General features: G+C 39.8%; 1 protein-coding gene across 2 annotated transcripts in view; it reads left to right on the top strand.

The window, feature by feature from the left end:
* Positions 1-15,457, top strand: part of fam189a1 (family with sequence similarity 189 member A1) — a 98,550-nt gene extending 83,093 nt beyond the window's left edge. The window contains exons 4-12 of one of the 2 annotated variants that reach the window (XM_034217376.1): positions 1,178-1,309; positions 6,739-6,846; positions 8,741-8,901; positions 10,756-10,891; positions 12,158-12,236; positions 12,324-13,079; positions 13,525-13,596; positions 14,034-14,356; positions 14,629-15,457. In XM_034217376.1, the coding sequence (XP_034073267.1) occupies positions 1,178-1,309; positions 6,739-6,846; positions 8,741-8,901; positions 10,756-10,891; positions 12,158-12,236; positions 12,324-13,079; positions 13,525-13,596; positions 14,034-14,356; positions 14,629-14,820 (1,959 nt within the window). In that variant the 3' untranslated portion in view covers positions 14,821-15,457. Of the gene's footprint in view, positions 1-1,144; positions 1,310-6,738; positions 6,847-8,740; positions 8,902-10,755; positions 10,892-12,157; positions 12,237-12,323; positions 13,080-13,524; positions 13,597-14,033; positions 14,357-14,628 lie in introns of both variants that reach the window. The other variant, XM_034217371.1, reaches the window with a different exon arrangement.
* Positions 15,458-16,382: the final 925 nt, after the last annotated feature.

The raw sequence follows: 16,382 nt of genomic DNA, 5'->3' as shown, positions 1-16,382 counted from the left end.
ATTGCTCTAAATCTACTTAGTGACCGATGTTAAGTAACTATACATAAGCCGAGGAATACGCCATTGATGTTTACATCTTCCAATGTCACAAACACAAGCATCTCCTCCATGAGTAAATGCACGCCTCCTTTTGTGAGTTGATATTGTATTGACTCAATAGTTCCCTGAGTTATCTTGAGTAACTGGGTCATGATTTCTGGAAAGATATGGATCTTTTCAAATTGATTTTTCTGAGCTACACAAGCCGAACGCTTTCTTGTTCAACACATCCCACACAGGGCAACTCACACAAAAACTATGTAGAATGATAAATAATAATAATATATATAATAATATATATACAAATATTTTCCACAAGCAGTAACCAGCATATGCATGCTTTCTAGACCCTGGCATTTTTCAACAGTGGCTCAAACAAATGGAAAACAGGAGATCACACTTAAGTATTACATAAGTGTATTAAGCTTTTCCTCCTTGCAGCTGGTGATGTGAAGAAGTTGGACACAGAACACTCAGTCTTCACAGTTTCATAATGAGATGCAAAGCAGATTTTTTTAAAGCTGAGTTTATAGCGCCAGGGTCTCCTATCTTTTTCATGACGGAAGAATCCTCTTGTGATTCATCCTGCACCCAACCCACTAACCCGAACACTTACACATTAGAAGCAGATTTTCTCTATATGAAAGTAGGACCTGCCAAGGAGACAACTTCCCTGCTTCATGTGGCTCTCCTGAGACCCTCCCCCAGTCAGGATGGAAATGCTAACGTTCCTCATATCCTCTCCCCAATGTAATTAACCCATACTCGTTGGGTTCATGTCCTGCTTTCTCTCAATCTGGGACACATAGCAGAGGTATGCTCTACCTCTGTCCCTCCCCATGTTGCTACACATATCTCACAGCCTCTCTTCCTTTGCTGAATACCTCTGATCAACCATGTGCAGCTCAATGACTCTGTATTATTATATTCTGTATGTGTTGAGTCTCTCAAACATATAGTTCATGTCAAAAGTGAAACATACATTTAACAACAAACCACCACAGGACCGAGCTCAGGTCTGATCGGTGCATATCTCTCTGTGTGCGTTTGTGTGCGTCTGTGTGTGTCTCTGTGTGTTTTTGTGTATGTGGCGTGCATGCATGAGTGTGGATGTGTGTTCCCTCCTCCTCCCCCCCAGCTCAAGTTTGACAGCGATGGAGTGTGTGTGTGCTGCGAGCTACAGCATCAGAGTTCGAGCTGCAACAACCTGGGAGAGACGCTGAAACTGAACCCACTGAGGGACTGCAACACCATCCGCCTGCGCCTCAAGGTGAGGAGGAGCCAGCACGCCCTCTATGGTGCTGATGTTGAGGGATGAACATGTTTGAATGTGTAAAACAAAACATTATATATGAGTTGTACTGTGTTCAGACCGCAGGTTAGTTGGAATACTTAAAATCCAGTTTTTAGAAGCGTTAACTGATGCAACTGTACTGGTAGCTATGGTGACAACACAGTGTGCCATATGCACAGTAGAAAACGGTGGAGATGTTTTCTCTTGTCTTTCACATTTGATACATTATCACTGTATGAAATGTTCTGTTGATTAATGCAGCCTTGTTTTTATGCTGACGTCATGGCCGGCTTTAACCACACAGTGATGTTACCATTGTGAGTTACTATTTGAAATCTACTTGAGTGACCGCAGACATGGACATCTGCAGGAAATCACTTTTATTTAAACAGAAAACCACATTGGCTAAATCCGATTTTCCAAATTTTTATTTCATGTATTTTTTTCATTTACTTATTTGCTATTTGTGAACCAGAGATGAAGGTCGAGATGTGTGGAAACAAATGCATTTGGGCCCAACTTCAAGCTGCTTGATTTCTCTCTATTTTTAGCCAAGCTACCGGCACAGCTCTAGTGATGGAAATGTACGTCAGTGAGTCCATCACTTTGATCCAGCAATTTATTCAGATGTTTATATCCCCCTAAGGATGCATTTAAAATGTCGTAAGGTCAAGTCGTTTTGTTTAAAAACTTGCACACACTTGCTACTTCCATTAGCCTCAGCTGTACATAAATATGCATGAAGGAAAATCACACACGTAAAACAAAATATAGATTGAACAATAGTAGTGTTCGGATAGTTGTTTGAAAAAAATGTGCCTCAAATTGCTAAAATCATCAAGTCTAAGTTTCCTCCCAGTGAACATATCCCTTGTGGGAAGAGCCGAATGACGAAAAAAACAGAAAGACTGAAGGTGTCGGATCTCATATAAATTGGGGTGGAAGTGGAGAATGGCAGCAGCATTTGTCTTTTCCCAAGAGGCAGACTTCTTAGTATGCGGTGTGTATGCAGCCTGGGCTGGATGTAGTTTGCGAGTGCACGATCTCTGTAGATTATCCTGACTCAGAGTGTCTGTAGGAATGATATACTGTATGTGCTACTGTGCCTTTATTGGATAACGACAATCATATCCATTCATTTTATGACCCTGATTGATTATAAAACATTGATAACCAAATAAAAGACTTGGTAGGATGAAGCATGCTTATGAAAAGAGGAAAGATCAGGCACATTTGTCATTTTGATCATGACTCATTAAAACATGGTATGGGAATTGGTGCCGTAAACCTTTATTAAGTGCCAAAGTAGTCAGATGTGTTGAGTTATGTGTTAGAGGAAACTGTCATGTCCGAGTCTCCGGAGACCTCGGCCATTTCAGACGGCTGTTAGGCTGTCGCAGATCCTAATGAACTCATGATGCAGCTGCCATATAGTAATCTCCTCTGTCACTTAATTACCTAGCATTAAGAGTACTGATTTATCACAGTAGGAAGGCTAATAAACGTTTCTTATTTCCTAGCAGAGGCTCTTTTATGTTTAAAAGGTATGTTTTTGCACCCAGCACAATCCACTCTGCTGATAGTATGTGCCATTCATTCTTTGCAGACACATTTCATTCTTTTTTTTTGTTTTCCATACACTGCCTGGAGCTGTAAATCATCAGTGAGAGGGAGTACTGAGATAATTTGTAATTTCCTGTAAGGGGGCGGATGTGTAACCTTGCCGTGTAACCCACTAACCTGTTTGGCTTCAGGCAAGGTATTTTAGAGGTTAAATATCTGCTGAGCAGGGATGTTAAACAATTTCTTTAGAGGTGTTATTACATTTCTTTCCCTGGCAGGATTTATTATGTCATTATGTACATTGTGGTCACAGGGGAAATCACAGAAATGCACCGGCTCACATCTGCCCGACAGATGCATTAACATAACAAAAATTAGCTCAGATAAAGCTGTCATAAATATTGCTTGTCTCACTATGTGCTTGCAGTTGGAATTGGGGAAAACTACATTTACTGTAATAATTCTCTACTTACCAAGTGCCTTGCTATTTGCTGACTCTTGTAGTTTTTGATGGGGTTGGCACGGTTTGCTCTACTTTACCCAAATCAGCGATTTATTTTGTTGACACTGTAACAGAACATTATATCACTGTTTTATCTGCCCTGAAAATCATTGATTTCCCCAATTCATTTAGGTTTCTGATGATTTGTTCTCTTCTTCTGCAGAGTTTTCCAAAGACCACAGTCTTACAGCGTCTCTTAACAGATAACGGAAGGATTTATTCTCATTGTAATCTGAGCAAAAGTTGAGACCTAAGTCAGAGTCACATTTATCTTTTGTCAGTCTCTCTGAAAGACTACTGACTACCTTTCTGGATGACAAAATCCTGGATTTGGTCCCATTTTGTCGCTGGTGTTTCAGGATAGAGTTAGTATTTTCTCATATGCAGGTTCAGACGGGACACGGGACGTAACAGCAAACAGCTGTATCAGCTGTTTTCTATGCAGCATCTACAAAGCTCTTAACATAAGACAATAGGAAACATAAGGTATATTAATATGTTTTTGTTGGCACTAATTGGATTGTGTGTCAGGGCGCTGTGAGACTGATTAGGCTTTGAACACTGAGTCGAAAGGAATGCATCTTCACTTTTGAGGAAGTGTTAGCATTCAATAACAGCAGGCAGAAATCCAGAGCAAACATCAGGGTTTCTATTGAGCTCACTGGAGGAGTGGTGTTCTCCACCTGTAAGACTCTAGATATTAGAAAAGCTTGAAAATGGAGTTTGTGTATTCGGCACTTTATGAGAAGTGGCATTGCAGAGCTACAACATCTGCTACTTGCTGTCATTAGAGGTTAGAACAAATCTGAAGGGCTTTACCAACAGTCTGAACTGTCTTCCCCGAGACTGCTGTAGGGCTTCTTGAGGGAAGTGCCGGGTTTTCTGCCAGATGCTGTAAAGAGATACTTGGGGATGCTAAAGAAAGCAGAGACTGGCAACAGAGCCTCCATGTTGGCTGCAGTGATCAGGGTGCTGCCCTTTGCTACTGTGAGCCTGTCATAGAGGAAGCAGCCTCACATTTATGTGTGTAGATGTGACATTCACGCATCCATAGAAAAGTTGAGTATTAGTGATGTAACTTATTACATTTCATCCGATTTCTAACAAATATTTGAATCTGGTCAATACAAATTACAAGGCTGTTCAGGTTTTGTATTATGACTTGAATAGAAATCAAAACAAAGCAACAGAAGGATGAGAATATTATATTCTACATACATGATTTTAAAATACAATACTAAATGCAATATTTATTATGTTAAGAGGATTAATCTTTTCTTCCGTTCATATCAAACAACATGATGTACTTTTTGAGAATTAATTTAAAGTGAATGTTATTTTGAATAAATTATGGAAAAACATTGACATTAACCTTTGATGGTGCACCCCTTCAGACAGTTTACATCACTCATACCTCTTAAAGTTTTAACTATGACAAAATATTCTATTCATTTCTGGGGGGAAATCTGATGAAGCTAAAAGCAGTTACAACCTGGTTGTGATTTTCCATGTTTCAAATGTCAGACAGATTGAGCTCAGACATCCAGACTTTCCTCCATCACAAAACATGCTCCAAAAGAGTTATCTTCCAAGGCAAACATGCATTAGATGTATTTTATGGTTGGCACTGCACAACTTCAGTTTCACTGCTTCCAACTGGCATCATCTCTGATTAAACTTCCAGCTCACACAAACGTGATCTTTGGCAACTAGTTACTGGATATCAAACATGTTTGAAAAGAGTTCTAGCAGCTGATCTGTATTATATCACACACTTCAAAGGGAATAAAAGAGAGTAAAGGGAGATGGTTTGGCAAAAAGTCGCTGCCTGCTATAAACATCTTTCCTGAACCCCTTTAAAAGAGTCAAGCTACCTGCACCCAGACAAAGGAGGAGACAGCTGTCCTTGCTGCAGATTATCAGCAGCCTAACACAAGTGGGGGTTTTGTAATGTCGCTGGTAATTATGTGCCTCCTGAATCTGATGAATAATCTGTGCGCAGGCTGGAAAACACTTTGTGTGGTGACTGGGGAGCTTCACTCATGAGCAGGTGTCCACACAGATTTATACAGAGCGAAGTGAGGTTTTCATTCCAGTGCTCAAAGTCCCTCCTGTCCTTATCTTTCAGGAATTATATGATTATATACATTTTGTGGCAGCTGTGTTTAATGTTGACTGTTTTTATTTGTCATGGGAAGGCTCATATTATTGGGTTTTTGTGCACAGTAAGATTGCGGTTACTGTATATGAGGAAGATAATTTTATAAGACACATTTTCTATTTTTTGTACGATATTGAAATGAAAGCACCCAAAGTCATAGTTTCGTCCACACATTATTGCCTTTCTCTGCCTTATTTTCTCCTCTCTAACATCTTTTGACAGTAATTGTGTAAGTAATTTTACTGTGACAGATGTCAACTATATTAAGAAACCTATTAAAAATGTTAGGTTGTGATGGTATCGAAACAGCCAAGAGGACTGCAGATCTAATATGAGCTGCTATCATCCGCTCTCCTCTCAACATGACCAATGAGCTGACAGTTGCTATTCCCAGAGCCAATTACCATGCACGTGCTATTACTGTTTCTTTTTCAGGAAATAATCCATACAGTAGAGTTATAAAAGGTTCATTCTAGTGAATGTACAAAACTCTAAATGGTTTAAAATGTGAGTTATTTTAAGATCATCACTACCTTTTTAGAAGAATAGCACAAAGCACCGTCTTAAGTATTTTTCTCTGATTCAGTGTGCTTAGCTAGTATTTCACCAGCATGCACTTTTATTTTTGCTGACAGATTCAATACTGGTTTGTCCCCTTGCTGTTTTCTGCATTGTCAGAGTGTGAAGTGAACACCTTCACAGTATTATGCGGTCTTTGGTGCACACTCATGCTTAACCTTGGACGTTATGAGGTTGTTTTCCCTCTTATTGAATTTGTTTGCATTCTCTTCATGTAACCAAAGAACAATCATTATTTGTATCAGTCTTTAACCTTTTTAAATGTTATTCAAGAAATGTTAACAATGCAGATTACTCTTATTTGGTTCTGTGTCTAAACCAGATGTTTGTAAAAGTGGTTTCATACTGCAGTGCCACCCTGCTGTGCTTTTCTAAACGGTTACCTACTGGTGATTTAAACACTGTTTCTGTCACCTTCAGTCTTATCTGTGTCTTCTTCTTTTGTTCCACATTAACCTATTTTTGGTTCTCATATTGCACATCTTTAGTGTTCATGACATTCTTCTCTTCCTCTCCCCACCTTCTCCACTCATTACTCTTATTTGTCACTCTCCTTTGTTCCTCTAACAGTCTCCTCCTCTCCCCCCCCCTCTCCTTTAGGAGCTGCTGTTCAGTGTGTGTGCCCTGAACGTCATCTCCACCATTGTGTGTGCTCTAGCCACTGCCATGTGCTGTATGCAGATGGTCTCCACTGATGTGCTGCAGATGGTGAGTGTTATGGAAATGCAGACAACAACATTAGCTACCTTTATTTTGTTTTTGATGACCACCATGCCGCTATCGGTTTTAAGATAGCGGAGGGTTATGTTTGTGGTTGAAATGTACTGCTTGGCAAGTTAATGTAAACACGCGCAGTGAAGGTCGATTACTGAAGGACTTCTCTCAGTTTTCCAAAAATATGTTGGATTTGAAGAAGCAGCTTCAGCTTAACATCCCACTGGGTTTCTCCTCTAAGGTACACTCTCCTCAATATGACCATTGTTTCTTATTTTAGGTGGAACAATTCAATTATGACCAAAAGCTAAATGCCTTCAGTCATGAGGGAAATAAGCATAGCCAATCTCCCTTTTGTTTCTCACAACAATAGTTATTTGAATGCCTCTAAACCCATCAGCAACTGGAAAGGTAGAGCAACACTGCCAACTCGATACCGCATATGAAAAAGCTTTGCAGAAATCCTTGATGCAAGAGCCTTATACACATTTTATGATCTCTGCTGTGAATTAAGTGTATCCTGAAATTAGTCTGGATATTAAAAGTGGTGCTTGACAAAAGGTTAATGTAGCAGGAAATAAGCAGGGATCTCAGCTCTGTAATAGCTAGTAAAATAAATGAAGTTTAACTCAGAATACAAAGTACATTGCATTAGTTTCATCTCCATGCCAGTCCCTAGTTAAGTCAACAAAGATCCTTATGCTTGCAAACACAATCAGTTAATGCAGTGATAACAGGGATAACTGCAGAATGCACTTTTTGATCCCACAGACAGGACCATAGAAACAAGATTATTTCTTTTAAAACTGTGACTTTTTAAGAAGAGACAGTTAAAAAATAAATGTATCTGAAGCTTTTTTAAATGACTAGCAATTAAAATGGTACTGAGACATCTTCCCACGTTGACATAAGGACTTAATTCCCAATTGGTATCTGCATCAGTGACACCATTTGAGATGATGAAAGAGGTGTCACGTTGTTCCCAGAGAAACCAGTCTAGACCTGTGGAGATCTCTAATGTGTTTTGGTGAGAATTAATAATAATTAATTAATTACCTGTATGTTCAATTAATTGGGGGCAGTGTTTTATGTTTATGCTCGTTTTTAGCTACATGTTGCAGACTTTACATGTTTGAAGGTATCAAATTACAGTATTTTATAGGAACACGTGAATGCACACATGCAAACCACAAAGAGAACTTCTAAAATATGAAGTTGCTGGAAATAGTGTCATCTAACTAATGATTCACAGAGAGAAAAGGCAAATTGATTTGAGTAGCAGCTTTTAATATCAGCACAAATCAAAATGCTTCACATAAGACATTGGGAAATAAGGGAAAAGATGTCAAAGAAACACAAGACAATGTAAAAAGACAGGATCACATAAACAGGATCATAAAAAAGAGCAGAAGATTAAAATAAGGTATAGAAACAGTAAAAAACTAAAAGACAAAGGACAAACATATTGTCCTATCTCAAACAATCTCACAGAGTTTCCAAGAGAGGCCTTATGTTCCCATTAAACACAAGAGGTGTTAACATTTATTTAGCTCAGTAAATGTAACCGAGTCAATAGCAGCAGTGGCAGCCTGGAGATTAGCAACGCTGGCTGGCTGTTAGTTGAAAAAACATCTGACTGAGGAAAGTAAATGAGCAGCGCTTCCAGATTGCTGTTGAGGTGTCTCTGAGCAAGGCACTTGACCAGCAGTTACTGCAGTGAAGCTTGTTAAGTGACCGACAAGCACAGAGAACAGTAGAGACAAAAAACACATTTGCACAGTCATGCCTCCCTGGAACAGTTCTGGTCTAAAATAATGAATGCACAACTCAGATCTCAGTGCCTTGTGTAATAAATGCCTGACATCGGTCCTTTTATGCTGTCTTCCAGTTTATGCCGCACAGAGCGCGGGCCCTTAATGCTGACTGTATGACTCCCCATGGAACCATCCTCCACCAAACACTGGACTTTGATGAGTTCATTGCTCCCATTCCTCCACCACCATACTACCCGCCAGAGTACACCTGCACCCCCTCCATGGATGGACAGAGGTGAGAGGCAGAATAACAATATCAGCATTACATCTTCTCCCAGTGCTAACACTAAGTGCTCAGTGCTCCCCAAACTCTGGAGCCAATGTATCTTCTGGGATTTGTGGATACTTTCAGGCAACACCAATAACATTTTAATTTGCTAACAAAAAAGTATGCTGGCTGTATATTGTCCACCATGGTTTATATAAATGACTTCCTATAAAATAGTGCCGGGCAATCCAGAAAGTCAGTATATTTGTTACCAAAAAAAGACTACAGGTTAACTGCTGTAAGTGTATGTTACTGATTTCAGTGGGATTAAATACATGTTGTGCAAAAGACGACATAAAGCACATCCGAGAGGGCAGCAAATCAAATGGGAATAAAGGCTATATGATATAAAACAGTGGGCAGTGTTTATGGGATTTAAGTTTTATTAAAAAGATTTTAAGATATTCATTTACAATTGCACAATTGTGTTGCTATGGAGAAATATTTGAGTTCTGCAATATGTATTGAAACTATATCAGCAATAGGAATGAGTGGTTACTGATTGTCAGGCTTACAATCGTAAAGCTTACAATTTTCAGAAAATGCACTACATTGGTATTTTTGATATTGATATATTTGACTATGATACATATTGTTTTGAGTCTGTTATTGTACTTTCCTACCTGCCCCTCCACATACATCTGAATGAATCAGATACTGAGGGTCTTTATGTGTTGTAAAAGTGTTGAAGGAGATGCAGCAATAATTGCAAATAATATTAGAAAAAAAAGTCCGAAACTTGAGAGACCTTTGGTAACAAGACGTTTACTATAAAGACAAGATTACATCTGTCTGGTTTAGGACAGTAACTGTAAGCTATTTGTCAGGTTAAAAACTGACATTTCTACTTCATGTAGACCCTCCTTGATTCTGGAGAATATACACATGCCCTGGGCAACATTTGCATCCAAACCCATCATATTAAGCAGCGGTGGCATGTGTCTGTATCTGACTGTGACCATCACTTGTGGTGTTAACATCCATGGTCAGCTCAGAGCATTTCCCTACACTAAGCAGCTGAGACATCCCTGAATCTCAGCTGTTGTGAAAGATTGGTCTTCCCCCTCCTTCTCCCATTGTTTTCCCTTAAACTGTGGGGTTTTCTCTGGAAGTTTTTCCTTGTACGATGTGAGGGTCTAAGGACAGAGGGTGTCGTTTTTCTCATACTGATATTCTGAAAAATCTGTGCTGTTGTATTTGCTGTAAAGTGTCTCTACTGTAGGCTATTTTTATTTTATGTACAGCACTTTGGCTCGACCAAAAATCGTTTATAAATGTGCTATATAAATAAAACTTGATTTGATTTGATTTATCAGAGTTGCCATAGAGAAGGCTGCTGTTGTAGCCATTTAGCAAGAAGCCACATCTGCTTGTCAATTATGCCATAAATATAAACAAGGCAGAAGAAGCATTTATGGTGTCCCTGCCCAGGGCCGGGGAAGTGTCATGACATCATCATGCCTCGGATGATTGGTGGAAACTTGCAGGTTTTATTTCATGCTCTGCCACTTTAGAGCAGAATGGGGTTGTAATTAAAAGATATAACTGCACGCATGGCTGCCTATTCTTAATTGGCATCACTGGGGACATTGGTGGTGCACATTAAATAATACTATACCCATATTGAGTATATCAGCTATATTGGAGTGTTGGCAACAAGAGGATACATCCTTTCTCCCCTAATAATTGTATTACTTACTGAAACACTCTGGATTGTGTGACTCATCACTCTTTTCACCCTGTTTGTTGATATATATTTGTATTTTAACTGATTTTTTCTGTTTTTGTTTGATTGAAACTCTGATGTTGTGTCCTTCACAGAGGCCTGCATTTGGACTTCCCCCATTCTCCCTTCAGTGCCATTTATGGGGTGCCCATCAACAGCCCAGGGACCCTGTACCCAACAGACCTGCCTCCTCCATATGAGTCTGTGGTGGGGCAGACCCCTGCCAGCCAGGTGAGAACATCAACAAACAACACTGTCTTAAATACGTTCTGTATGGATAATGAGGCGCATGAAAATATTTCTTTGTTTCCAAACAGAGCAGGCCAATCCATAGCTCAGCTTACTTCTTTGGCACAATAATGATAAGAGCTCACTGCTAACATGAGGATGCTAAAATGCTGATGTTTGGCGGGCTTAGAGTTTACCATCTTAGTTCACCGTGTTAGCATTATAACTTTTGTCAATTAGTGGTAAACATATTTAAAAGATGAGGCTGGTATTAATGTGATTAGTTTTGCATTCATGTTTGGTCATAAACTAAATTATTTGAGAAAAAGGTCAGAGGATTTCCAAAGTTATTGCACTTCACTCATAATCTTAAATGTCAACATTAAAATGGAGCTAGAGGAAAGGTCAGGAGATCGTATCTAGGGAGAATGAGTCACACTTTTCATTAGAATAGTTTTATATGTAGATAATCATGAGTGAATTGCATAAGAATAAAGTAGTTTGGTAAAAATTCAAACCATTTCAATTTTGATGAGATGTTCATCGCTAAATGCTTGGTGTTTTATTTACTTGTGTCATAATAGCATTACTGCTGTGTTCATCTTGCATCCGCATTTTGAACAGTCGAGTTATTATCGCACAAAATCAGCCAATTTATTCTGAATATTTATCTTCTGTTTCAGATTTACTGAGGCGGTTACACTGATCAAAGCATTTTACAGGCTGTTGCGTCTCAGCATGTCATTGTACAAGTAAAATAACTTTCTAACATGCAGGAAAAATCTTCCATTATATTATCAACAACATTTAACGCCACAGGCTTTCAATCCCTTATACATGTTAAATTCATGGTTTGCTTATTTGACAGTGATCTTCACATAAAAAGGTTTCTTGATCGGTAACTAGTGGGAGTTGGCAGTGTTTGATAGGCAAATGTAGCTGATGATATGAGGCCCCTTATGTAGTTGTATAAACGTATATATTATGTCTTACACTGTACCTTTAAAAGCACATTGGCAAATCCAATTAAAGCTCCTTATTTAACTCTGCATGAGACATTACTTTCCTACAAAGTATTTTTCTGTTAGTCTGTTGTGGACCTATAGGGCCCTCTACAGACCAACTCTGGTTGTGAAGGCTCTATACAGCTGCTTTTATTGAATACTCTTCATACAAAATATCCAGCATTTCCATTATCTGTTCAAATTCATTCTAATGCAAACTTTGCTGTGATGTGGTCCATGTCTATTAATAACTTCCTCTTCACAGCTCACCACTAGCATAGAGCAGCAGGCCACTGAATCCAGTCTGTGTGAGAGAAACACCACTGCAGGATTCAGCACTCAGGGTAAAGACAGTTTGATTTTGTAGAGGAACTTCAAGTGTCTCTGTTTATTGGTAGCTATGCTGATAATAACTTTCCCCTCATCCTCAGCCTCGGTGGACAGTGCATCACTGATGGTGTCCGAGGTGGCGGATCCGGACCAGACTTGCTCCTCAGAGGACTTGTGCTCCCTGGAGGTACAGGGCTCTGACTCCTCTCCCTATGGCATGATCCACACTGCCCCTATGGAGGGAAGCTGCACCAGCCTGGAACTTTGTACACGTGACCATCGTGGGCTGTCTAACACTGACGCTCGGCCCAGTGATACAGGATACAGTGAGTCATCACACACCCATTCTCTGGAGCGCTCCCCAGACTGGTCATCGGAAAACTATAGCAATCTAGACCAGGAGGAAAACACACATCCTTGTGAGGAACTCCGGTCTGCAATGCACATATGCGACGAGCTTGCATCAGCCAAATATTTACCAGAGGAGCCACCGAAAGCGTCAACACACTCCCTCATTAAGGCACGAATGATGAGCCGGAAGCTCACACTCCCCGTCACTCTCCCACAGCCGCCGCAGCCTTGCTCCCCAATCTCTGTGGCCTCCTCTGGGGGAACTTCAGCCATCAGTCCTATGGCTCCTTCTCTTTCCCCCTCCCCTCCCAGCAGGCCACGCAGCCACAGGCTGTGTTTCAGTGTTTGGTCATCCTCCACATCCCAGCCCCCCTCTACCTCAGCCCAAAGTGGCTCCTCACCCTCAGACAGGCCTCGAGGGCTCCGAGCAGCCAGGCGGTACCGGAAACTGGCACGCATAGTCCGCTCCACCAGTGACCCCATCTCCTGCTCCTCTACAACAGGAAGTGAGTTTGGCAAGAATTGTACAATTATACTGCTGATGATACTCCACCTCAATATAATAAGAATAATCGGCTTTTAAGAGCTTAAGTGATTAGTCATGTAATCTATCATGTATGAGTCATTTTTTAGGAAAACATTATTCGGTTTCAAATTCTCCAATGTGAGCATTTGCTGCATATTGCATCATTTTAAACTAACAATCACTGAGTTTTTGAAACTTCAAGAGTCATTATCTTGGAATCTGAAAGCTTGACATTTTATAGACTAAACAATGTATTAATCAAGCAGGAAACAAATTGGCATGTTTATTGATTATTGAATTAGTCATTAGTGGCAGCCCCACATGTGGCAGCCTCTCATTGTTAACAAGCAATAGTGGAATCTGTAACCACCGACAGCATACCTGCTTTGATGTGTCCACACTACGTGTTTTGTCTCCCTCTACAGGTGAAAACACTGTTTGCATCTCTGCAAATAACCCTGAAGCTGAATATTTAACTGAAACACCACCAGAGCAAGGTACCATCATACAAAAATGTGGCTTTCTGTGATGCTACTAAAAAGCATTCACACCCTTTTTTGTAAAATATTTGGCAATATCTGGCAGTGTGAAGATCTAATTTAACAAACTTTATTAAAACGCATGTAAGTTATCATCATTTGGAAACCAACTTTGGGGATCTTTAGTTGTTTTTTTTTAGATAAGCTAAAGTATTAGTTATTTCTTGATTAAACTATTTAAACCCTATTATTGGATTATCTAAAAAAATGCATTATTGCACAGCTGAAAACAGAATAAGATCCTGAACCAATTATAATTCAGCTGATAATGAAAATGTGTCACGTCAATGAATTAGACAACTGTGATTTCACTTCACCCAACGCACTTAATCCACCGGCATTGACCTTGCTTTTAATTGATTTCATGTTTTGTTTTTTTCCTGTTTTATCGACAGAGCCAACGGACGTTACAACAGGCGTAGTTGGAGCTAAACCCAGTCACATAAGCGTGAGGAAGCAGCAAAAGGAGGGCAAGAAAGTTGACTTCCCCCTTAAACCCCGCGGCATTCACACACACTCCTCCCACGATCGCCCACACTCCCTGGCTGACTTTAAGATGTACAAAGACACCAAAGTACTGGTGGCCAAATTCCTGGAGCACTCAAGCTGCAGTCTACCTCCTGAAGTCCAGCAGGTTGTCAACAACATCAAGTGTGTCATCAAGTCGGATGAAAAACACATGGAGGAGGCCATTTATAGTGCCAACGTCATAGATCAGGTAACTGATTTAGACAGCATGACAGCAGTGTGTGGGCCTGTTATAGTTTTTTATTGGTTAGCAGTATAACTATATATCAGATTAGCAGCCCTTTCAGATGGTATTGCTTGATTACATGCCAGAAAATGAACATGATAGATGGATTATTGCCCACATCTAAACTGTAACTGTTAGGATAACCTTTAATTGTTGAATTGTTGAGAAACTAACACAAAACAGACAAATGACAATGTGTTACTATTTTTATTTCTTGACTATGTGTTGTTGCACAGGTGATGGCCCAGCGCATCAATGGCAGTCCCAGGAAGCGCGGTCACGAGGATCTTCACCTGCAGAGCTGTGGTGCTTTGAGTTCGTCCCCTTCGATGCGCCGTCCTAAACATCTCCCACAAACAACCAGCGCCTCCACCAATCCACTGGACTGCTCTGAACAAAGCCTTGAGTGCAAAGAAACTATTCTCTGACCACTCTCCGAAGAAGGACGATCAAAACTCTGAGGGCATTTCCGAATGCTGGTGTTGCAGCCACGCTTGGCTGTGCAGCCGACATCTGTAGAGTAATGAACAACTCTTCCTGCAGTGAAAGATCATTTATTTTCTTGTGTGTGCACAGGCAAACTGAAATGGTCTCATACTGTATCTCCTAGTGCCCTGTGAGACCGTGCCAAGTCATCAGCAGAAACGGTAGCAAACTCAGACTGAGCCTGCCAGTATCTGTGGTGGCTTCTTTCTCATCAGAAAAACAAAAGAATGTTTCTCCCTCAGGGGATCTTTTCTACAGAGTTTCATCTCAAAAAGAGTTTCAAAAGCAAACACACAGCTGGAAAGTTTGTATCTGTGACTCAAAGAAAAGGGAGATTGTGTTTTCAGTATTCCTCTTGTCCTCATAAGAAACAGAAATAAATATGTTTGTAATAAACTGTGACCTGAATGGACTGGGCATTTCTAGCCATTTATTTGCAGGCTTTGTGGAACTGTTACTGATAGGGTGGTAAATATGTGTGGTGCAGCTGGTTAAAAAAACATCACAGATTGTGGATTATTTAATTTACCTCATTGTGTTACAATTCTTATCAGTGTTACAATAAAATATGAGTTTGTATCTTGTGGTTTTTGTTCTTATTTCAATTAACCTTTTGTATCTGTTGGATTCTGTTTGTCAGACTGTATTTGTCAGAATTATTGAACATCTGATTTCATCCACCAGAACTGACTAAAATAATACAAACAAAGGACCAAACACTATCATTTCCACAAATATCAATGTGGTGAAGCAAATAGGTGTTTTGTTCTGTAGTGATTGCAGAAGTACCTATATTTGCAATGCAACCAATACAGTAGCAATTCTCATTGCAAATAGACCAAGTGACCAATATTAAGTTTGGCAACATTTCAATGAGGCGTGGAGAAAATCTAGATAGTCCGGTTTAAAATCACATAGCATTGGCAAACCTGAATATTCCAGGTAATCAATGCATAATGTTTTTTAATGACACTCAAAGAGAAACCACATTTAGTTATCACTTATTTGTTAACAGGAGGGAATTGTTTGTGATTACACACTTAGTTTTTTCAGTCAATATCAACTGATATAGAAAGGTATGTGCACTGGCCCACGTTTGAATGAATTACAAGTATTTATTTTAAGCAGACAATGATACAAAAAAAACATTTTGTATTCTAGAGTCAGACTGAAACGCAATCTGGACAAATCTGGACCCTAATGTCATTATAACTGTTCTTTCAGACAGCCTTGTGTATCCGGTCTTTAGCCACCTCTACCAAACTAAATAACTTAGAAGCCCTTTCTGTCAGAAATGCCCTTTGTTTTGACAACACAGGTTCTTGGTTGGGTTTAAAACAAGTTAATAGTTTGTTTTAAAATAAAGTGTACACGTTAAGGCTGCGGTGTAAAAATTGGAACATATATATCAAAGATAAAAGCTTTACTATCAACAGACCAATTATGCCACGCGTCCTTTGTGCTGCTACCATGGCTGCTACATAGGACCTTTATTTTGAAATGT

The sequence above is a fragment of the Gymnodraco acuticeps genome, unplaced genomic scaffold (genome assembly GCF_902827175.1).
Source record: "Gymnodraco acuticeps unplaced genomic scaffold, fGymAcu1.1, whole genome shotgun sequence".
Classification (NCBI taxonomy): Eukaryota; Metazoa; Chordata; class Actinopteri; order Perciformes; family Bathydraconidae; genus Gymnodraco; species Gymnodraco acuticeps.
Note: the sequence above shows the minus strand (reverse complement) of the source record. Positions and strands in the feature narration are given on the sequence as shown.